This window comes from Notolabrus celidotus, chromosome 16, assembly GCF_009762535.1.
Source record: "Notolabrus celidotus isolate fNotCel1 chromosome 16, fNotCel1.pri, whole genome shotgun sequence".
Taxonomy (NCBI): Eukaryota; Metazoa; Chordata; class Actinopteri; order Labriformes; family Labridae; genus Notolabrus; species Notolabrus celidotus.
In genome coordinates this window covers 13,459,735-13,483,689 of record NC_048287.1, presented here as the reverse complement: position 1 = coordinate 13,483,689, position 23,955 = coordinate 13,459,735, and the positions used below count along the sequence as shown (strand labels likewise).

General features: G+C 43.0%; 1 protein-coding gene across 4 annotated transcripts; it reads left to right on the top strand.

The window, feature by feature from the left end:
- The first annotated feature begins 49 nt into the window (after positions 1–49).
- Positions 50–23,899, top strand: tax1bp1a (Tax1 (human T-cell leukemia virus type I) binding protein 1a). 4 transcript variants are annotated; one of them, XM_034704673.1, is made up of 19 exons: positions 50–374; positions 650–830; positions 2,824–2,886; positions 5,911–6,125; positions 9,328–9,430; positions 10,009–10,199; positions 10,514–10,669; positions 13,995–14,143; positions 14,529–14,619; positions 14,712–14,897; positions 15,015–15,266; positions 15,387–15,578; positions 15,674–15,746; positions 15,907–16,433; positions 19,176–19,262; positions 20,197–20,383; positions 20,487–20,695; positions 21,393–21,475; positions 22,413–23,899. In XM_034704673.1, the coding sequence occupies exons 4-19, from the start codon at positions 5,937–5,939 to the stop codon at positions 22,621–22,623; spliced, it is 2,886 nt and encodes a 961-aa protein (XP_034560564.1). In that variant the 5' UTR covers positions 50–374; positions 650–830; positions 2,824–2,886; positions 5,911–5,936; the 3' UTR covers positions 22,624–23,899. The 4 variants fall into 4 exon arrangements, with proteins under 4 accessions (XP_034560564.1, XP_034560567.1, XP_034560569.1 ...); XM_034704676.1 differs by lacking the exons at positions 50–374; positions 2,824–2,886 and having other exon boundaries at positions 664–830; positions 22,413–23,898; XM_034704677.1 differs by lacking the exons at positions 50–374; positions 21,393–21,475 and having other exon boundaries at positions 698–830; positions 22,413–23,898.
- The last annotated feature ends 56 nt before the right edge of the window (positions 23,900–23,955 follow it).

The following is a 23,955-nucleotide window of genomic DNA, read 5'->3' as shown; positions in this document are numbered from 1 at the left end:
CTACAGCCAATGGGATTAAGACAAAGGCGGGACATCCTATGATGTTACTACATGCCCTTTAACTGCTTCTTACAGTACAGTGCTCACTCTGAAGTGATAATAACGCATAATTAATAGATTGGAGAACAGTAAAAATAGTTGTTTAGTGATTATACTACAATTTGAAGTGAATGTTAGCAGTCACTATGAAAAACTCTTAACTTAGCCAGAGTTTCAGGAACAATGCGCGTTTAACAAACAAATTATTTTTGCAGGTGAAACAAAAACAATCCCTAGTGGATTTTGAATTTGTCATTTTATGCACAAAAGTGTTTCTTCAGTCATTGAGGTACCCGATCTCTCGTCTTAATCGTCATCAGCATCAAAACAAACAGGTGTACTTTAACATTATGTTAATAAACATCTAATGATCTGTTAAGAATGACATTAAATGTTGATCACAACAACTGCAGCTTTTTTTAATCTCTACTGAACTCTGAAGAATATATTCAAAAATAGAATTTACCTTTACTTTATTTATTTTTTTAAATATTTTCTGTATATTTTATATATGTTAAATTGTTAATGCTATCAATTCCATTTTCTCTAGATCTAATATGATATACTGCCTATAATTTACCTTTCATTTATTATTGTGCTTTGGCAAAAGAAGGGTGAAAGTCCTCAGCATCCTTGTCCCTGCCCCGCATCCCGGAAGTCCAGCATCATCTGCTCTTTCAGGAAGAGACGCAGCATCGTCAGAGCTGTGACAACAACGGGGACGAAGGCAAAACATCGGCCTGACTGGCATATATTCCGTCCTATTTGCAAGTGGAATTCACATGAACCGGGTACTCTTTCTATTTAAAGCTAAATGAACGCCTGTGATCTCCGTGTCTTGAGTCAGCAAGCTAGCTTGTCGACAAGGCTAACGTTTAGCTAGCACATGACTTGACACGACATGGCCTGTGCACAAGCTAATGTTCGCTGCGTGGCCGTCAATAAGATTACCTGTGGCTAACTGGGACATCTTAAAAGATATAGCATTGGTATACTGAAGCTGTGTCGAGAGCTTGTCGCTGTGTTATTCAGTGCACATATAGTGCTGTGTTAGGTTATAAGGACTATGATTAAGAGCAATAGCTATTTTATAATGAAGCACATTTATTTGCTTGCAAGTATTATTTTCTTTACATTGAGGGTAAAAGCACATGAATAGAGGATCAGCAATTGCTTCCTTAGTCATGAAGAGAGTACAGATGTCAGATCATTAGAGCATGCACCCTACGCACATCTGACACACCACACAGGGGTGTGTCAACATGGGTGGCCAAGCGTGGCATAGGCCCTTTTTAAAATCTGATTGGTCATCTCTGTGCCACCCTAAAATGCTAGACTATGACCTATCAGAGACGGGGCTAATGTCAAAATCAACTAATTGGGCTGTGCTGCACCAAGTTGCAACCTCCAGTCTAAAAATATGAGTCCAATGCAGAAGTGCTAAAAACTGCAGTTGATCGAGGATCCACTTGAGGCTGGCTCTGGAAGTACTGGAAACCACATATACACCAATTAAAAAAGCCAATCTTTATAGCAGAAATAAACATGTTTACAGCCTGGTACAAAAGACAAGTTTAGTCTGGATAGCTCATTTTTAGATCGGCACACACTGTAGGGGGGTGAATTTTTTGCTAACGAGGCAAATTCGAAGATATTTCGATTACGAGTCTTCCAATGAGAGGCACAGCTGACTTGATTGACAGGTGGTAACACTGTAGCTGTTGGCTAGGAGGCTCAAAGCCCACCTTTACGTCACACTGGCTCGACAGCAGCAAGATGGCTGCTGCCAATGATTGGCCCTCAAAACAGCGCTTCAGAAACAGATGGGTGACGTCACGTATACTACGTCTATATTTTTTACAGTCTATGGCTGTTTTGCACATGGCTTCTAGTAGCTTTTTTCGCATTTCATTTGAACACATTCCCTTTATTACTTCGTATTTCTATTTGAACTTTGGACATTTGTGTATCTATTTGTGTCCTTAAGGAATGAGGATGTAGAATTTTCTAACATTGGCACTATGTTCAGGATATGCAGAAATAAGGGCTTCAGTCTATTCCTTATTCGGTGGTTGTTTGTGTGAATTGTTAGTGTGTGAAATTAACCAGTGTAAACCAAGCGGCAACCTCCGTTCTCAAACTATGAAGCCCATGCAGAAGTGTTATAAACTGCAATTCATTGAGAATTCGCTTGAGGCTGGCTGCAGAAACACCGGAAACCACATACACACCAATTAATTAGGCAATCTTTGCAGCATTGATAAACATGTTTACAGCCTGGTTCAAAAAAAGGCTTGGGTCTACTTAGCTATTTTATCTATGGGCACACATTGTATGGGGGGTGAATTTTTTTCTAACACGACAGTTCAGAAGATATTAAGATTATGAGTTTTTGCCCAAATAAGGACATGACTGACTTCACTCCCGGACGGGAACACATAGCTGTTGGCTAGGAGGCTTCAACCCTGCCTCTTTACGTCACACTATGCCTGGTTGAGATCCGCATTTCCAATATTGCAGTCGCCGCCGATTGGCTTCAAAACAGCGCTCAGGAACAGATGGGTGACGTCACGGATACTACGTCCATTATTTATACAGTCTGTTGTGTAAACATTTAGATTTATGTTACGTTGGACAAGTTACAGACACCACACAGCCATCAGACACCAAAAAACACAAAGAAAAGAAAACCTTTAAAACTGTGCAAATACAACCAATTGCAGTGTTACATTTACGCCACAGCAACGATTAAAAAATCCTCATTAGACTTTGATTTGATTCTAGATACGGCTTGAAGACCTCCACCTGATGTCCTGAGGGGCTGGATGACTTGTAGTCTGCAATCAGGTTTGTAATATACTTAGCAGCTGAACCACTGAGTACTTTATGGACTATTGACAGATAGTGAAAGTGATTCTGTGGGGAGCCAATGAAGTGTTTTGAGGACCTGAGTGGTGTTAGCAGGATTTCATGTCTGGACTCTTGCTGCTACGATTTGGATTAGTTGTAGCTGCTCTGCTGATTTTTTTTGGATAGCCCTGCATATAGAGCATTGCACTAATCTGACCTTAAAATCAAAACATGGACTGGTTTCTCAGCTTCACTTTGATATATGAATGATCAGTTTCTTTTATATGTTTTCTTCTTTTTGTTCAGTAGCTAAGTGCTTTTCTGGTAATTTGATTTTCATAGCCCATGACAAAATCTTAAATGATAGACATTTAACTCAGGATTGTTGGTATGGCAATATTCTCATCCAGGACATGGATGAGTGGGTGACAGTCACAGTTCACATGCAAGCAGTTACACTAACAATGGTTCAGTAAGGTGTCCAGTCCCCATGATGTGATGATGTCTGAGAGGTTTGGTTTACAATGGCTTCCAGCCTCCTTAATGATGTCGGATAGGAAGTGCATTCAGGTTCTTTAATATAAGTATTCCAGCAGTTTTGTGCTGCTTTTTCATGAAGTTGGGAGATGTCACTTGACATGTTTTAAGGGTCAAGTTGTAAGTACTAAGGGCAAGCCTTGGCCAAAAAACCTATATATATTTGTATTATTGTTGACCTGAAATGCTGGTTATGTGTTGTGACAAAGCTGTAGTGCAGCTGCCAGCCACTAGCAGGGGCTGTAGCTCTGGTGAAAGGCGACTGCCATAATGCTTCAAAGCACTGGGATGTAAACCAGCATAGATGATAGATGGTATCTCAATGCGCTGCGTGCTTTGTCAGTATTTTAATCTAGAAAAATTAAATAAAGTTGTATATAGTCTTTGACTGGTTAAAGTGGCATATTATCACTAATCATAACCCACAATAAGCGACATGGTAGACCAAAGGCTGGTGGTGCTAGCTCTGCTAACATTAGCAACACTCGGCAGATCAACAAAACATTGTATACTAGCAGACTTTGTGATCCCATGTTTAGCTGTGTTAAATACATTGGGCACAATTGGGACAGTTTTTAGAGTTTTATCTGACCTTCAGACCAGTCAACTAGGTAGTATTTAAATTTACATTTGAATCACTAGGAAAGAAGTCCCTTTGCAGCAATCCTCGCTTGTACTTCTAACTATTTTCCTTGCTCCAAATACATTGACCATTATTCAGTGGTGGCAATAGAAGGGTAACTCGCAATGCGATGTGATACGATATGATATGACACGATACAACACGGCACGGCATGATACGTTACGATACAATACGACACAACACGATACTATACGACATGACACAGTACTACATGGCAGGACAAGACACAAAACGGGACGACATTTCACGACACAACATGGTGCGAGAAGATACCACACGACACAGTACGATACCGTACGTCATGATACAAAACAATGCCATATGACATGACATGACACAATACCATACAATACGATACCTACGACACTACACCATACAACATGACTCGACTCAATATGATACCTTACGACACTACACCATACAACATGACTCGACTCAATATGATACCTTACAACACTATACTATACGACATGACACGATACGACACAGTACCTTACCTTATGACATGATACCTTAGAAGTTGACACAACGCGATACGACACAATGCGAGACCTTACGATATGATACCATACAACTTGACACAACACAGTACAACACAATACCACACAATACGATACCTACGACACAACACCATACGACATGACTCGACTCAATATGATACATTACAACACCATACTATACGACATGACACGATACAACACAGTACCTTACCTTACGACATGATACCGTACAAATTGACACGACCCAATATGATACTTTACAACAGGACATGGCACGATACCACATGACATGACACGACTCAATACGATATGACACAATACGATACATGCGATATGATATGATAGGATGAGATAGGATGTGATATGAAACATCACAATATTTGATGAACCTTGAATACAAAATTCCCCTAAAAGCTTAAGTGCAGGATAATGTCATTAGTGCCACCTCAAGGAGTCATAGATTAGTGACACATTGAGCCAAATAGGGAGGGAAGGAAGGGAAGGAAGGGAAATCTGTTTAGAGAACTGCATTATTTTAAAATCAAATGTATTTATACTTGAGTCAGGATATTGAAATTTTTTTGCCATTCCAAATACTGTATCTCCTTTAATGCAATTTATCTTACCTTGTTACTGCCTGGTAAAAGCTCTTACTAACACAAGACACATTGTACCACTATATCACTTGTTGAGTAGTACTTTCCCACCAAGGCTAGTTAATTCACTTTTAAGAGTACAATCTTAGAGTTTCCATATGCGCAGAAATACAAAACTATACACACCAAAACACACACTGTAAAAATACTGTGTTAGAAGAGAAAGTCTGGGATTTAAAATCACACACTCACAAAGCTCATAGGTCATCTCTAACATATTTTCCCAGGCTTGGTGCCAGTTGAAGACAGTGCACTTGTTGATCCAGCGACAGCACTAGCTTAAAGGCTCAAGCTGTGGACAAAAGTTTTCTTTGTGCTGCAAATGTCGCAGACAGATTGCAAGAAATATAGCGATAAAGAAGAAATACTGCAGCTGTGGCCATTTAAAGACAAGATGGTTTTATTTATAGTGCTCAGAACTAAGAAGTTGCCTCAGAGGGCTTTATAATCATTACAACACACAACACCATCTAACCTTTGAGACACATTTTAGTAAGAGTAGGGTGATACCTCTGTTAGGACATATAAATACTCAACTACACCTCTGTTTGGTTGGTACTTAACTTGTAGGTATTTTATATTACTATTTTGCATCTGTGCAACTGAAAGAAAGACTTTACACCTTTCCTTAAAGTTACTTATCATAATGCTTAACATGTCCGTCTGCTGCTCTTTTGTCCCACAGACCAATGAAGTGACCAACAGGATACAATGTCATCATTCCAGGTGGTGGACTCCTCGCCGGGCAGCAGCGTCAGCGTCATGGAAACGTCCAACTTCGCCCACGTCATCTTCCAGAATGTGGGGAAGAGTTTCCTGCCCCAGGCACCCCTGGAGTGTCGCTACACCCTGACCCCTTACATCACCCCTCACCCAAAAGACTGGGTGGGCATCTTTAAGGTACATCACGCACACAGCAGCAGCTTCAAAGACATCGCAGAGCATGATCAATCAGAGGACCAGCTTTTATTTATCTGAATCAAAGATATGTCTCAAGATTTGAGCAATTACCAGCCTATTTCATACGTGTCTGTGACATGGATGATGTGTGATGGTTTTTTAAATTGGCCAAAGTTTTTCATTCGGCACATTAACACATACATCATGCCTGCACACTAATGCTTCATCTCTTCACTACATGCCTTAAACGTCACCACAAGCTTTGGTGTGGTTGGCCTGCATGCAGAAAGAGGAAGAGTGCACACGGTGGGCTGGTTGCAGTTGGTCTCGCTGGGGGGCAAACATTTGGTGCTCTTAATGAACCACTCTGATTCTTATTAGGACCACTTCTCCCCCCCACTTGTTCCCCTCTGTCTTTCCATCAGTCCTCTCTCCGCTTCCTGCTAACCAACCTCAGCTCCGCTCTTTTATCAAGGCCATCAAATCTCACACATAATTAACAGGAAATGTCTACTAGGAAACTTAATGTCTTGTAAAGTTAAAAAGACAAACATTTTATTGTTGTTAAAGAACTGACTTCAAATCCACCAGCTCAATTAAATAGGAATAAAGATGCTGGGTTTATGTGGAAAAAAGTCAATTGGAAAATTTAATTGTTAATCCCACTAATGAAACGTGTTTGATGGTCGGTGCTTCATGTCAGTGAAGAGGCAGACCGCGCTTCTTTAATGCTTTTGACGCACAAGTCTGCCCGTCTGATAAGTTTATCTGTTTACTTACGGAAAAATGTTTGTGATTTATGTGTCTGTGTGTTATTTACAATTAACCATTCAACTCATGATGAATGCTACATCTTGTTAGTGTATTAACGTCAGCTTTTTCTGCTAATTATTGTCCATTTGATCATAATAGAGCTGTAAATTAAGCCAGCATGCATTGCTAATTGATCCTTTGTTTGCGCCTGTGTTTAACTGGGTGTCTGGGAGTCTAATGTAAAAATCGACAGAAGGGTGGAGTGTTAAAAATGATTGATTAGATTTGACGTCCTCACTGAGCACTGATGATCATCATTGATGAGTCGTTTTGCCTCCCAGAGGCAAAACCTTTGTGCACAGATGACTCAGGGAGAGAGCATTCACTCCCCTCTTACCTCTCTCATCTAAAGGCGTTACCTGTTTCAGAAAGAGAGAGAGAGAGATAGAGAGAGAGAGAGGGAGAGAGGCTTGAAATCAGGATGACTCAGACCGCACAGGCAGGAGCTGCTCATTTGAGCTGTGCACAGACACCCCCTAGTGGTGAAAGATGATCATAGTACAGTGATCAGGGTCCTTGCATCGCAAACAAGGTCCTGCACAGTACTGCAGGACGCTCACATGCAGTGTATAGACAGTAAACATCAATAGTTTACACTCTAATCAAGCCATGCATTTTTTGTTTTGCGGTCCACCATCATGAGTAATTTCCTCCGTTCATCACTTCAGAATTAAACATATTTGCTCATCTTTATTTGTCAGTCGAATGCATGATATAGGTTGTTTGAGTTGCAGTTTTGACACACGCAAGCACACACACACACACAACTCCCTGAAAAGCCCCGTGGAGGTTTTTTCGGTTGTGGCATGTTTGTTGGGTCGACAGGGAGAAACCCGTTGTGTAAGTGTATAATTAACGTGTCATCGCGCTGTTCCCTCACACCTTGGCTGAATGATTGATAGCTGCTTTGCCTGTGATTATTTTATAACATCACTCCCGTCTTGGAATGCCACACCATACCTAACCAAATGTCAGTCACCTTCACTCTGCAATTAGCAAAATTATTTATGTCTGTTCCTTCTTAAGCAAACACACGTGAGCACACAAGCAAAGCTGGCAGGAGTCCACGGCAGCCTCGCTTCACACTGAGATGCTGCTGGATGTGGAAAGAATGTTCTTGGCCTGGGTTTTCACTCTGACAATTACTATTTGTTTGGAATAGCATTATACTCAGTGTAATGTCTTGATGAGGCAAACACTGCAATTAGATGTCATGCAACGACATTATCAAACCTGAAGTTTTGACAATTGTTTGAGTAGTTCAGTTGATTTATTGTGGCTTGTTAGAGCCTCACAATGCTTTTTCATGTATCCGGATAATCTTATTCTGTTTTTCTCTGAGTTTCACCTTTAATTACTTTAATTGATAGGTTGACTTATTTAAATATTTAACTCCAAGAAAGGTTTCTATGTAAACATGCTAAACATTTACCGGCATGTTATAATTTAATCTTGAAAGGCTATGGTTCCTTTAGAATTAACAAAAGCAAGTTACCCCTCCCAGTGCGTTCATGTATCCTATAATTTCCTGTACAGCAAAGTCAACCATGTGTCTTTATTGTAATAGCATGATAAGTGAGCACCAGAGAAACTTTCTCCCCTTTTTCTTAAATGTAAGAAAGTACCACAGGTGGTTGACTTTTCCACAGCTGTAGCACAGTTATGTAATGCCACAAACATGTATCACACATGTGAGTTGAAACAAGCTGTGTGTGTGTGTGTGTGTGTGTGTGTGTGAGTGTGTGCATGAACTGCCCAAGCAGAGAGAGTGTGTGGTTGTTCCTGCGACAGATTTACAACGCAGGACTTGAGTTATGATGTTCACAACTCCCTTTCATCATCTGTCACCTAACAACACATGAAATCCGTGGAATTACATCTCCCTTGCCATTTTGTGTAAAATTTTCACCTTTTCCTCCCTCGTTCTGCTACGTTTTTTTTTCTTTTTTCTTCATCCCCTCTTTTCATTTCTACTCTGGATCTCACGAGTCTGTGCATGTGTGTACACGCACACACGCAAAGCCACATACACCCCAACCGTCCCACCCCATTCTCACACCTCCACTGCCCCCTCTTTAGTGTGAGCCCAAAAGAGGCAGGAACTGAGAGGAAGGAGAGAGAAGGAAGGGGTGTTTGAGAGCAAAGAGGTGGCATGTTTTTGAATGTTTCCTTTCTTGCCTTGAATGTCTATTTAGCTCTGCTGCTTTTTTTACCCTGCGCATTTCTGAAAATCAAACTGAAAAAAATGCTCATAGTCATCTGGGATTGATCTGTTGCAGAAATACTGCACATTTTTTGTATCAAATAACAACATCCTGCTTTCCTTTGTCCAGTTTGGCACTATTTTTAGTTGCAGATAAACATTTTCCTTGTGGTTCTCATCCTTTAGGTGGGTTGGAGCACAGCCAGAGATTACTACACCTTCCTCTGGTCTCCTATGCCTGAAAACTATGAACCAGGAAGCAATGTGCACAGGACTGTGGTGTTTCAAGGTACACACGCTCTCCCACCGACACACTCACTATGTAAACCACCGTACAGTGTAGTATTCCAAAGTAACTCCTCCATTTTACGGCACATATAAAAAGCAGCACTTTTATTTAATAAGGGAACACAACCACAAACGGCGGCCTGGGACCTGAGCACCTCTCAAACCACACACATACACTTACACTCAGGCACTCAGGTTCAGGGCCTGCAAACTGGTTTTACTGGGCCTGGAACGGTCAGATATTACACAGTGAAAATATGAGAGCATGCTGTGGTGTGTCAGTAGTCAGTAAAACCGGTCTGCTGCAGGATGTTCTGCACTTACTCCACGAGCCCAGAAAACCAGGCCACATTTGTGAATGATGTGTGTGACCTCACAGGGCAGAGATTGACTTTTTGAGATATTTGCATATTTAGAGATTGACCAACGTAAGGAAACATAGAAGGCTTTTGGATAACATTCATACAAAGTATTTCAAATACCACCACATTTTACTCAGCCAGTAACACTTCATTCATATTATATATATTAAAACCTCTGAGATAATTCACCATTAACACGACTCCTTTTCCTCTCCAGGTTATTATGTTCCCAAATCTGACGGAGAGTTCTACCAGTTCTGTTATGTGACACATTCTGGTGACATCAGAGGAGCCAGCACCCCGTTCCAGTTTAGGTGCGCCACGCCCACCGAGGAGCTCCTGACTGTTACGGAGGATGACAGCAACTCAGACATACTGGTCGTCACCACCAAGACCGGTCTGCTAGAGGTGGGGGAACCACCAGACCAGACTCTTTCTGTTTTCTGATATCACCGAGTGGGAGGACAATTAACATTTTTACATTATGGAACTAAAAGTGTTGTCTCTCCAGATTTTTTAATTCAATTTTGTAAAGACATTTCATGATGTGCATCTCAAAACTTGTTTTAGTGTTTTCACATATTTCACTAATGGCCTGTTGTCAGGGGAGTAAAAGGACAAAACTAAGTGGCTTGAACACTAAAATCTTCCAAGTAGCAGGAGCCATTCTCACCTCTTCTCTCTCTCTCTTCTCTCTACCCTCTTCACCTCCTTCCTGGCAGCATGTGGAGGAGGCACAGCAGGAGCGCAGGGAGCTGCTGAAGGCCATGCGAGTCCTTCAGGATGAGAAGCAGCAGCTGCAGGAGGAGCAGAAACGACTGGCCAGGGAGAGGGAGCAGGAGAGGGAGACGTGCTGCCTGCTGCGGACACACAACCAGGTCAGAGGAGGGGGATGCTCTGAGGAAGTAGTATTGCTGCATTAGTGTAGATAGAAAAGACAGAGCTGATTACTACCCAGCTCTGTCTTTTAAAGCTGTTTTAAACAGTGCTACATTAACAGAGCTGCTTCTTGTTTCACAGGTAAAAAGTTGAAATCACAACACAGCAGCTGCAGATACTTACAACATGAGATTGATCTTTTGAGCTGCTTAAATTCAGTTTTATTGTGAAAAAAAAAAAAAAAAAAATAGAATAACATCCCTTCTTAAACTACAGGTGGTCAAATTCATCTAATTATCCACAACAGATGCAAGAATAAAGCACAAAATCTACATTTTTTTATTCATTTATGTAAAAGTAGAGGAAAAAACATCCTTTTATTAGGAGAGAATCTGAGTTGCAAATGATATAAAATAGGCCCTGACAAAGCCAGAGACTTAAGGGGAGTTTCAGTGGGTTTGCATGTTTGAGTATTTATTGGGGGGGGGTGGTCCTAAGTGTGTACAAAAAACAGACAATTCCTATTTATGCATGTGTGGAGCCGGTTCCTCGCCACTGATCACAGGTCTGACAACTTCAAAGGCCTGAATTTATGAATAATCTCTGACCACGGAGAGACACACAAGGAGCCACTGCTTGTGATCGTGTGTGTGTGTGTGTGTGCGCGTGCGCGTGCGCGCACCAGTCTTTCTCTCCCTCTTTTAACGACCTGACTCAGTGGGCCAGAACGGAATTGGGACGCAGTTTTCTTGGGCATCTGGCGTCAGGGACGATGCCATCGCGACCACAGAGTGAACAAACATGACGTCAAACACACAAACACAAACACAAACACACACACACACACACACACACACACGCACAGGCTCGTACACATATACAAACTAACTGCCCCCCCCCCCTTCACTCTCACACTCACATTCAGGTTCCACACCACAGGGCCTCTCTAATATGCATTCACACACGCACAAGCGCAAACACACACTTACACACAAACACACTCATTATGCCACCCGCTTGCAAACCCTTTTAGTCTGTGTGTGGAATGAGAGGAGGGTAGTCCACAAAACCGCCTGCCTGAAAAAAAAAAAAAAGAGCCCTGCCCAGCCTCAGGGACAAACACCACTCAGTCACGCGATTCAGTGGCCACTGCTTTCTCACTGTCTATTTTCTCCCCGTCTGTCTTTCTGTCTGTCGGTCCTGTTCGTTCTCTCACTTATTTATTGTGTCGACGCTAGTTTCTCTCATTAAGACATCTGAATTATTTGGAGAAAGCAAGGTAAAAAACAACGCATGGGGGAAAGTGAATCCAAACTAAACAAATGGGATAAAAATCGAGGAAACTTCTTCATCTTCCTCTAAATATGACTCTATTCCCTCTCTCGTTCACTCACTCACTCACCAAGATGAGTCAGATTTCATATTTTAGTATTCATGATTTATGGTTTGATAAGCAGTAACTTGGCACACACTGCTTCAAGAAGTCAACTCAAGGAAACTCAACGAAAGTAGAGGGGGAGGAGGCAGAGGGAGAGGTGAGACTTGCCAAGAGATCTGAGCTTGAATCCAGTCTCTTATCGCCCCCTAGTGCCTCTCAGTGGCACGGCCTCAGAGGAAAGAGTAGCCTGCTTTCAGTTAGTCCGCTGCTCTTTTTACGAAGGACAAAGACGCCATAAATTACGTGGTAATACACACACACACCAGCACACACACTGTTATTACCGTGCTGCTTTTCATTCAACAGGCATGTCTGTGTGTAGATATACGACTTGTGTGTGTGTGTGTGTGTGTGTGTGTGTGTGTGTGTGTGTGTGTGTGTGTGTGTGTGTGTGTGTGTGTGTGTCTGTGTCTGTGTCTGTGTCTGTGTCTTTAGAAGAGCTTTTACAGGTAGGTGTGTTAGCTCGGGCCATGCTGATGAAAATATCCCAAGTTTAACATGAAAACATAAGTACATATTTTGCGGCTGCTAATTTTACGACTGCACTTTTTATAAGGTCTTTATGCACTGCTAAAGTGCTTCCCAAACGCCAGCCGTAAAAATCATACAGTAATCTGCACAGAGAGCCGAGCCCAGAGGGAGACGGGCCGGAGAATGTAGTGCTGCGTGCATGCGTTGTCTATCTGTCTCCATACGTCCTCCTGTGTGTGGCCTCATCTCTCTGCAGCCGTGTGAGCAAGCGTGCAGAAATAGAAAGGAGGGTGTGTGCTGAGGTATGTTGTTCTGTCACAAGCAATATTAGCTATGGATGATTTAATGTCCTTCCCTGCTGATTAGCAGCAAGTTCAAACAAGGCATTTCCTCAGTCGTCCCACCGCTTGGAGAAAACAGACCTCATATGATCTGTGAGACAGTCGTAAGAAAGTTACGGCGCTCTCACGTATTCACTGCAGACTGCTTCTGTTTGATCAGTTTGAACAGTTCAGTTAAGTTTTCTCTGAATGTGTGTTTTGGGTCCATCAAAGGGCTCTCAAGACAAATGATTTACAGCTGCAGTTTCGTGAGTGATGGAGAGATAAGACTGTACTGATTCCCTGAGGACAAATTCACAAGTTACACCTGCGGTGCATACAGACTGTAGAGATGGAAAACAGAAAAAAAAGTGTTGTTTCTTTTCAAAGAAATGAATTTAAAAAATGAATCTAAGGAGATTCAAAACTTTATATGAAACATGCAGCACACATGGTTCATTTATAATATTTTGTCATTAGAATGAACTTAATTTAGTGTTTAAAAACATTTGAAGGTGCGTCACAAAGCTGCCAAAAAACTATTTACAGTGATAAACTATTGAGTTTAAGGAGAATAGATACCAACAAGTCACAGACAATTAAAGGAAATAATAAACAGTAAGCAAACCTTGAAAAAGACTCTCTAATAAAAGTATGCTTTTAAAAGACTGAATGTCGAGTATGCTTTAAAAAGATAACAGAATAAATGGCTGACTCTCCACACTGAGTAGCTTCAGGCAGAGTCTGCTGAGCAGACCGTTCTGGAGCAATGTGTGGAAAAATAATTGGTTTCAAAGTTCATATCAGAACAGGTCTGATAGAAACTGTTCAAAAAATCTGGGTTTTAGGGGCTTACTTGAAGTATAGAGCTGCTTTTATGTTCTGTGGGTGTCCATTAAAATGTATAAAATGTTCTTTACTGTATATGTAACATGACAATCACACATCCCATTGAATATCACCTTTTATTATCAATAACATGTATTGCATCATCTCCTGAATTTGTCTAGCACTGTTCTGATACTGAGCTTCCTGATGTCTCAGCTGCCGCGTCTGTCACTCTGATGATCCTCAGCTTCCTCTTTGCCCCCGCAGGAGCTGCTGCGTTCATCGCAGGGCCTGTCAGAGGAGCGGGAGGAGGTGAGGAGGAGGCTGACGGAGGCCACAGACCGGGTCCGGCAGCTGGAGGAGGACCTGCTGGGAGTCACCCAGAGAGGCCTGCAGAAGGAGACGGAGCTGGACTGGTGAGTTCAGAACATTGCCGTCTGCGTCAGGTGCAAAAATAATGCAAAGCAAAAAGTGACAGCCCCAGGGTTCAATTAAGACACCCTACTCAATTCAAACATATGCTTCTTATAGGGTTTTTGACTCCTGAGATGTTGTAGCACTTTCCTATAAATGTTTTTCTCCTTCCTCTATTCACCAATTACCTTTAAATGATGGAAGCAACCTCGCCCCCTGGCCAAAACACTGTGCAGACATTCAGTTGGTCACAGTTGGTACACACACAGTCCTGTTTGAAAAGTCTCCTGAAGCCATACACAAAGTTCCTCCGAATAAGCAGAATAAAATGTCATCACTGAATTGGTTCCAAGTGAAAAGCTGTTTTCATATTTTTTTGTTCGACAGTCTGCGAGACCGCCTGAAGAAGCTGACGGTAGAGAGGGACAGCCTTGAGGGCCAGCTGAAGAACGAGAAGGATGAAAGGGACCTGTACAAGGTGGGAGGAAAGCACTTCACCGTGTGAGGCCTGGAGAGATGAAGAGGTGCTTTTTGATTGGTCTGTATTCTGACCTATTGTCTCACATGTAGGCCCACTTGCGCAGCACAGAGCTGGAGAACACTAAGCTAAGCGCAGAGCTCCAGATGCTGAAGGCGGTGGAGCTGAACCGAGAGGTAACCATCGCACAGTTTCAGGAGGAGCTGGACAGGCTCAGAGCTTGTGTCGCCCAGCGGGACAGCCTGGAGAAAGAGCTGCTGGCACACAAGGCTGACAAGGTAGAAGGGGTTTGAAATGTAACCTCCTGCGCCAACTGAACCAAAAGTAACATACAGCTTGTCTGTTATCTTTTGTTTGCGCATGGATCTTATAACCTTCTCTCCGTATGTCTTTAGGCAGAGCTGTGCCGTGTGCGTGAGCAGCTCCGCCAGGCAGAGGAGCAGCTCCAGGCGTCGCGGCAGCAGGCCTCACTGCTAGCCTCGGAGCTCCGAGACTCAGCCAGCGCCCGTGACCACACGATGACTGAGCTTTACCGCGCCCGCTTGGAGGCTGACAAGCTCCGTGCCAGTCTTGCTGATGCTCAAGCTGAATGTCAACGTATGGAGAGCCAGCTAGACCGCATGAGGAGCACTGCACAGAAGGAAGTGGTCAGTGTCCAACCTACATAATCTGTTGTTCTGACTTTCTCCTGTACGGCAAAGTGTGGACTAAACCCATAGAAAAGTCTATTCTTTTGGGGATTTTCATGTACGTTCTCTTTCTCCCAGGGTGTTGGGACAAGTGGAGAGATAACACCCAGCATCATGGTGGTGTCGGAGGCCGAGGCTGAGCTGCAGAGAGAGGTGGAGGAGCTGAAGCTGCGCCTCCACATGGCTGCAGAGCACTACAAGGAGAAGTACCGGGAGTGTCAGCGCCTTCGCAGGCAGGTCGCTAAACTGAACACAACTGAGGCACAGGGGGTAAGTAGTGGATAGATGAGTGTGGCAAAAATAGAAAAATGCATGGGGTGAAATTTCATCTTGATCAATACTTGATGTTTTATGTATATTTGCAGGAGCCGAAGAGAAATGCATCCACGGAAACTACGCTGGAGCCACTGACGCCAAGTCCAGACTCGCCAACAACAGGTGCACATGCACGCAGACATACACACACTCATTTGCGAAGGCAGACATGCAAGTTGTTTTATTCTTTATTATACTATGATTGCATGTAAGTGCATAGTTACGAATCTATTCAAATATCTTTATCAAGCACTTATGCCCTATTCTCTGTGTTTTTCTAAAGGATGTATAGCTGCTGCAGTCCTTCATGAAGCCGCTGAGATGACAATCACTCGAGACCTCAGTGACAGGGAATCCTCACACGCAGATCTGTACAACAGCACAGAGAAGGAGGAAGATCAAAGAGAGACAAAGCCAAAGGATAGACCTGAGATGGAGGCCGCAGGAGATTCAAACCAAGAGGAGAACAGACAGAAGGATGACAAAGAAAAAGAAGAGAATAAAGACAGCCTGCCAGAGGAGAGCCTGAGGATGTTGAGCTGGGTGGAGGTGGAGAACGAGAGGATGAGCACCAAAGAAGAGCCCAGCAGCGGCGAGGCCGAGGCAGCACAGACGGCTGAAAACTTGAAGGAAGTTGCGGCAGAGCAGGTGCCGACGGAGGTAGCAGGGAGGAGAGGTGGGGAGGCGGAAAAGGAGCAGAGTCGGTCAGTGGAAGAGGAGCTGGCGATGATGGAGGAGAAGTGGAGGGAGCAGTGTGCAATCAACGAGACGCTCAAACAACGGCTGGCTGACGAGGAGGAAAGATTCAGAGTAAGCGCAACACTGGCAGAGTTGCTGGAAAGATGACACTCTAAATATAGGTTATAAAAACACACATGCTGCCGTGTGATTCAGCAAAACCTGATTCCTCCTTTGCCCACACAGTTAATATAATTCCTACACTCTCTTTTTACAAGTCAATTTTATGCTCTATTTAATTTCAATTGCAGTATCACTGCATGCACTTTGAAGCATAAAGTAATACAGCATTTACACTCAACGTGTGCGGTTACAATTATGTAAGCCTTCATTTTTATATAGACTGATCCCTTTGGGTCCACATAAATATCACAACTAATACATCATGCTGAATCAGACCCTCTCCCTAAACTCTCAGAATACATATCTACAGGGATGTTAAATGTGAAAAGCAGAAAAGTCTTGCTTTTCAGAAGCTGAAACACATCAATGGAAGTCACTTTTTTCCTTTATTTAGCCAGGGGAATTACTTAAAAATCACATCATTTATCATGAAAACTGATGTTTTTTGATCAGTTAAGGGTCGGTGAACTGTGCAACATATTATAAAGCCTGAAAACTGAAAGTCCTTTCATTGTAGCATGAAGAAAAAATCAAGCTAGTCCTCTTTGGATCCTTGTTGACTTATTTTGATTGCCCTGCACCTTCTGATAAATAAGGGTCTAACTAGCGACCGTCTTTCAATAGAAAACTAATCTGTTGTGTCAATTGGCTCATAAATGGGAAATATTAGAGTAGTTTATTGTGACCATTAACTTGGTCATGAATTAACCTGGCTACTCCATGAACATGACCCACTATGTCTTCTGGTGTGTGTGGTATGTGTGTGGCACGAGCACTCAAGCTCTTTGCGTCGACGTGGGCCTGTTACGTTTTTTTGCGTGCAAATGTCCGCCAAAGCACCGACCGGCATTTAATCTCTGTGAGTGAGTGAGTGTTTATCGGCGCTGTAAATAAGGCTCTCCCCTGTCTGTGATAGAGGCTCTTGTCTGAGGCGAGCGCCCCGGGCTCACAGCCGCTCTTAATGGCTTCTGAGACTGACAAGAGAGGCAGCCGCACAGCGCCATGCTTTACGGCTGTTTACATCAGCCACCCAGAGGAAGGAGCGAGGGAGGGGAGGAGATGGGGGGGGGGGGTGGGGGGACGGGGATGGGTGCACAGAAATCCACTGTTGCAGAATCCCTTCACCTGAACTTAACCCCCTAATGCTGCGTCGTAAATAAATGAAAGAGAGGGGGAGAGTGAGAGAGGAGGAAAGGAGATGAAAGAGAATGAGGAGGGAAGAAGCAAACACAATTTAAGAGAGAAAAAGGCAAGACAGACAGACAGAGAAGAAGCAGAAAGAGGAACCGGCAGAGGAGGGGATTTGGATCCTTTGTAATGGTTTGAAATGAGAGAGCGGAGAAGGCAACTAGCCATGTAAACTCTCCCACAGGGTCGGCCCTGTTAGAAGGTAACAGATTTACTACAAACCCCCAGTCTGCTCTGAACACGCACACTATTACTGTGTCTGTACAGTAAGCACCACACATTTGACACTGCTCCAGGTTAAATAAAACTCCACTGAGCAAATATTTTGTTCCTTTGCTTGCCTGAGTGTATGCCTACTGATTACTCAATCAGTCTGTTAACACGAAGGACGTCCAGACTGAAAACAGAGGAAGGAAGACACAAGAGGGATGAAAAGTTGGAAAGCTGAAACAAAAATTGAACAAGTCATAAGGCAGAAAATTAGATTACACTTCTGTTTTTATTTGAAGAACAGCAAACATTTGTGGGGTAAATTTTCCTACATAATCATAATTGTATATAAATACATTTCCTAATAATACAAAGAAACATCCAAACTGAAGATGGCATGGTGCTGAGTCAAGTAGGAGAGACTTCTCACACACTGCAGGGCTTTAATGTTCCAGACCATTTATTTCACCAGGTCAGTGACGTTTCTAGTGGATTTGCTCTTCATCAGTGTGACCCTGCCTCCTTCCCATTTTTACATAGGCCTCCATCTCTGGTTGTTTAATATTTCAGTTTAAAGAATGCGCTAGTAGTGATGTGATGCATGAAAGACAGAAATACAAAAGGACTTCCTCAAAACAGGAGTGCTTGAGGTGCCGTTCGTTGCCTTCCCCTACTCTCTACTCTTCCATTTCCTGTCTGTCTTCAACTATCCTATCTTATAAAGGGAAAACAACAAACAGGGTCTCATAGATACATATTCACACTGACCAACAGCAAAACAATTTGAGGTTCACTGTCTTGCCAAAGTCACTTTCGACAGGTGACTGAACCACAAACCTTCTGATTGAGAGACGACCGACTCTAACATCGGAGGCACAGCCGCCCCATCATGTCCGCAGACTAAGAAATAACCAGCGAAAATGTATACTATTAATTGAGTTATTTATAGACCAGAGACACGCTCTGGTTCTGTTTCATTGTCTTTGTTCTGTATCGCTATAGAGTTAATCTCTTACTGATCAGCTGATAACAGACTGTTTGTCTCTGGTAAACTGTGACAGACATTTCCATAAGCTTTTTATTGGTTGTCTTTGTGATAGCTGATGAGTTAATCCACAATGAAAAACATTGTAAGTTGCAGCTCCGGTTTGATTTCGCACAATAGTGCTGTCTAGCAGAGACAAAAGGGAGCTCAGACTGGTTATTGAAATGAATGTAAGTTGTTGCACTGATCATTTAATTACAAGTTATGTTATGGACTCCGCCCTGAAATTTTTGTATTTGTGTCTGTAGGTTCAGATGGCAGAGCGAGCCAGTGAAGTGACGGAGCTGAAACGCAACCTCGCCCAGGCCCTCAGAGACAAAGAACAACTGCAGGAGGTGAAATAGCAGCACCATGACGACTTTCAGTGTGTTATGTTTCTATGTTTGACATAGAAAAAAAAACAATTTATTTAGGATCTGTTCTGATTAGAGAAAAAAAAAAGAAGGACACCTGTTGCATCTCAATGTGTAGGTGTTATTTAAACGATGGCTTTCAGTTGGAGTCCATACAGGGATCCTCACTTTCAATTATCAGAGCTTCAGCATGGTGTAGAAACTCCTTCTTTTCTCCACACTCCCCATTCCCCACTAATTAATACATCTATACTTGCCTCTTTCGCCCGTTGATACAGTGCCATTAGACGGTGCAAATGCCACGCGGCATGTCTGATTCACCTTCCCAACCCTGGTTTAAATGTTAAACCTGATAGCTGCGCACTAATGAAGTCTTTAAGGGAGGAGGTCAGGGGAGGGAGAAGCCAGAGGGAGGAGAGAGAGAGGGCGAGCGCCTCCATCTGCAGAGCGAGAGCCGAGGGAGCCAGAGTCTGACACCCATTACAGTAATGAGTAGGGTACTAATGCTCGTGCTTCAGATATGATCACAAAGGGCAGAAACAGTGTAAGAGGGAAACTTAACTCTGAGCCTGAAATGCTGAACTGCTCTAGTGAAAAGTGTGAGAAGGAAACATTTCCGACATTCCTTTCACACATCAATCGCTTTCTCGTCAAGTAAAAAAAAGTTAAGACTTTATGAAACATGGACATAGTCGTAGTGACGTCACTACTTTCTGAAGAGGTGTTATGAAACCTGAAGATGGTGATGATCCAAAGAATAGGCGTAGTCTTACCGCTTGGCAAACGGCTACAAATCACCCACCTGTATAATGAGTATGAGAATAATTAATCACGGCTTTCACAGAGGGAAGAAGACGTCACAAAAGGAAAATGAAAAATATGTACAGCATGGAAATATTTCTTATTCCCCCTCCAGGAGCTGCAGCGCTACGTGTGCAGGCAGAGGGAGCAGGAAGCTTGTGCTCAGGGTGCTGACATGAGGCAGCCCATGATGCTGCGCTACCCCCTGCCATACCCTCAGGACCCTTCTCCTCCACCCCTGGTGCCACATAGGCCCGCTGAGCTGCAGTATGGCAATCCCTACTCCACCGACACCACAAGAGGTGGGCGTAATTCAAACTTCCATAACCAGTCCCTCCATGTCTGCTTCACCTGTTTGCTCAGAGCAGTAACAACTTTATGCGTGTGTGTTTTTTTTTTTTTAAGATCGGGTGGAAGCGGCCCCGTCTCCTGAGCACATGTCCCGTCCCCCACCTGAGGCCCCATCCTGCGCCCCTCCCTGCGCACCCCCGATCACACCTCCAAGTCCGAGCGCGGGTGCACCAGACTGGAACCAAGAGGTGGTCTGCATCCAGCCCGCCCGCAGCACCACCCCCCCTGAAGGCACGGAGCACCCGGCGGAGGAGCCGAGAAATGTGAGCACGTGCTAACAGACGGCTGCCGATAACAAGCTAATAATAACAGATTCTTCACAGCAGTCACTTTGAGTATCCGTGGTAAATGGGTTTCACATGCTTCCGATTATGTGCAGATAAAACTCAGTGTCATAAAGAACATGTTTCTTTGTAATCAATCAGCCAAAGCATGGTCCGGACACTTTGTCTGTGAACTTTATCCAACATAGATAGCCCACTAACTAATTATAATCCTGGTGTTTTCTTCCAAACCCTCACGTGTCTTGCATCCACAAATCACTGTCACTGCATTTCCTCCCTCTCTCTCTCTCTCCCTCTCTAACTGAAGGATTCCTCCTCTCTGAATAATGCGTATATAGCTTGCCCTTAAAGATGGAGCTTTGAACTCATTTGCATAAAGCTCTAATTAACGTCACTCCCTCAGAGCTCAAGAGAAACTAGGATAACAGGAGCTTAGAGAGTAATTAGGACAGATTTTTGCAAAAGGGACAGACCTAAGATCAGTTGGTAACACACACTTACAAAACCCCCTCCTTTAGTGGCTCAGTTCTTTCGCCCCTCTGACCTATTTTTGCCTCTTTTTTTGACCACATCTTTGACGGCTGTTTAGCGTACGCTGAGCGTAGCGTACTATGAGCGTATAATCAGGACTAATCTTCCAACCTTTCTTCACTTGTGTTTGTTTGGTGTTTCAAAGGCTGCTGACGGGGCTCAGTCGTCCTGTGACCATCAGTCCAGCAGACGCAGCGAAGCCAGGAGCAGCTTCTGTTTTGACTCCAGGTAGTGTGACGACCCACAGATAGACAAAGATGAATGTGGATTAAACAGGCTCTCAAATCAGTTTCTTTCACTTGAAGACACATGACATTAGCACAAGTAGAGACATCTTTGCTCAAAACAGAGGAAAGAGAAGGGCTACATCTTTTTCTTTTTTTTCTAGAAAGTCTATCTTTGCGCTGGAAACAAACGAGGTCATTTAGGGCTAACGAACGAAGATAAAGAGAAGATTATAGCTGGCTTTACGGAGTAAGAGTGGCAGTTTTTTATCTCATGAGTAGCTTTGGGGCTAAATCTTCCTCGTGCAGATACTAAATCTAAATATATTACATCACAGAAAAGCAAACATCTAGGAACTGATGACATCTAACTTACTAGAAAACATTAAACTGTGTTTTATCTCAGGCTCCATAAAGAACAAGTTTGACATCATTGGGAAAAAACCTTTAATTGTATAGGTTAATGTTTTGGCTGCCATATCTGGAAGTAAGTATCAAGACGAGTAAGGACACAAATTCTGTAAACGCCTCTTTTTGTGTATGTAATGCATGAGTAAGACTATGTTTTGTTCGACTCCCGGCCTCGACCATTCACTGCATGTCTTCCCCCACTCTCTACATCCCACATTTCCTGTCTCTCTTCTGCTGTCCAATCAACAAAGGTGAAAATTCCAAAAAATATAACCTAAAAAAACTAAAAAATTGAATTGAGTGAGGCACAAATTCATTTTTAAACCAGATTTCGTGTTTGTTTGTTTTTAGGGCTTTAAATACAAAAACATGCAAAACAAACAAATATACACACACACATGTAAACACACAGACTATACCAGTGTACGTAGGTCAGATCTACTTATACCGCACATAACAAGAATACTAAATGCCCTCCACATAAACTGAACCAAACCCGATCCATTCCTCCTCTCCTTTCATTTCTCCAGGAGTGACGTCCACAAGCGCTGCCCGTTATGCGAAGTGATCTTCCCGCCCCACTTCGAGCAGCGCAGTTTCGAGCAGCACGTAGAGAGCCACTGGAAGGTCTGCCCCGTCTGCTCCGAGCAGTTCCCCCTCAACTGTCAGCAGCAGCTCTTCGAGAGACACGTCCTCACGCACTTTGACGGCCACGTGCTCAACTTCGAGCAGATTGAATGAAGGATGTAAAGGTGGAGGTGTTGATTTCTGATGTGGGTAAATGTGTGCTGTCAACTATTAGTTCACCATGACCGGGGTTCGGTTAAGCGGTCTTGTTAAAATACATCATTAGCACTTTTTTGCAATCTTGACACAGGTTAGGGAGAATGTAGTCTGAGAGGAAGAGTTTGTCGTTTGGTGGCGACTCCACCAAGAGTAGCTGTCACTTTAAATCACAGTAGGTGAAAGGATCATTAACACTTCAGTATAGTGCCATGGTCCTTTACTTTTATATTATTTTTATGCCCATTTTTCTGCCTCAACGGGGCAACACAACACCAGTAGTGCATGCATGTATTCTGCGATCAACACTACAAAATGAAAACTAAAAGCGAGTTTTAGCAGGAACTTGAACATGGTTAAAGAAGCAAGTCATGTTTAAAGTGTTTGTTCAGAAAAAAATCTTTACAATGAGTTCAATTCTCTTGTGATAAAGCAGCCAATTTTTTAATTGTCCCGTAATTCAAAGCTCGAAATGACAAAATAGACAAAGGCAGATTTTTTAAAGTGTAAATGCAGAGCGATATCGGAACAAGTGATGTCTTAAAGATGAGTGTGTGTTTTATTTAAGAGGGTGGTGGAGATGTTTTGACTTGAATGGGAGGAACCTTTGATTTCCCCCTGACTTAAGTACTGCTGTACGTATGAAAGTGTTTGCAAAGAAATCAGATGATTGAAACAAGAACAGCACTATGTTTTCATGTAACTGCACTAAACAAGGCTTTATTCTGAATGTATTGTACATATGACAATAAGTATAAGGTGTTGAGCGACTTGGTGTGACCCTGCCTCCTTCCCATTGTTACTACCTTCATGTCTTAGTGATGAAAGAGTGACGGTAAAGCTATGTTTCACTCGGATCAGCCTGTCAGATGCTGTTTTTTTATTGGAGAGGTTCTCTAACAAGTTTCAGGCAAAAAAAATAATACTGCAGGACACTGAGTTAAAAAATTGTAAAAACTGAAATGTGAAGGCGACTTCATTCTGTGCAGGTTCATGTCATGGGTGAGTGTCATTTGTGTCCACAGGGATCCATTACGCAGCTTTCAATTTCCTGTCATTTACAGTGACTCCTGACAGTGTTGTATTCAGGCTTTAAAAATTGCACATGCCCAGTAATCACAAGGCAATCGTGTTTGTACGTCATGTGTCCCACGCAGCCCTTTTCATGAGAGGAAGGTGAAAAAAGCGTGCACTGCAAAGATCTTTATGAATAAAGTCAGCTTGTCTAAATGCATCGGACTGTTCTGTGTTGTGTTTGGACTGAAAGGGGAGAAAGAACACGACAGTCAG

Excerpts from the sequence above, each read along its gene's own strand:
- tax1bp1a (XM_034704673.1), top strand. The coding sequence starts at position 5,937 with ATGTCATCATTCCAGGTGGTGGACTCCTCGCCGGGCAGCAGCGTCAGC. Across the intron at positions 14,620-14,711 it reads ATGAAAGGGACCTGTACAAG|GCCCACTTGCGCAGCACAGA; the intron begins GTGGGAGGAAAG and ends TCTCACATGTAG. Across the intron at positions 15,267-15,386 it reads GCACTGCACAGAAGGAAGTG|GGTGTTGGGACAAGTGGAGA; the intron begins GTCAGTGTCCAA and ends TCTTTCTCCCAG.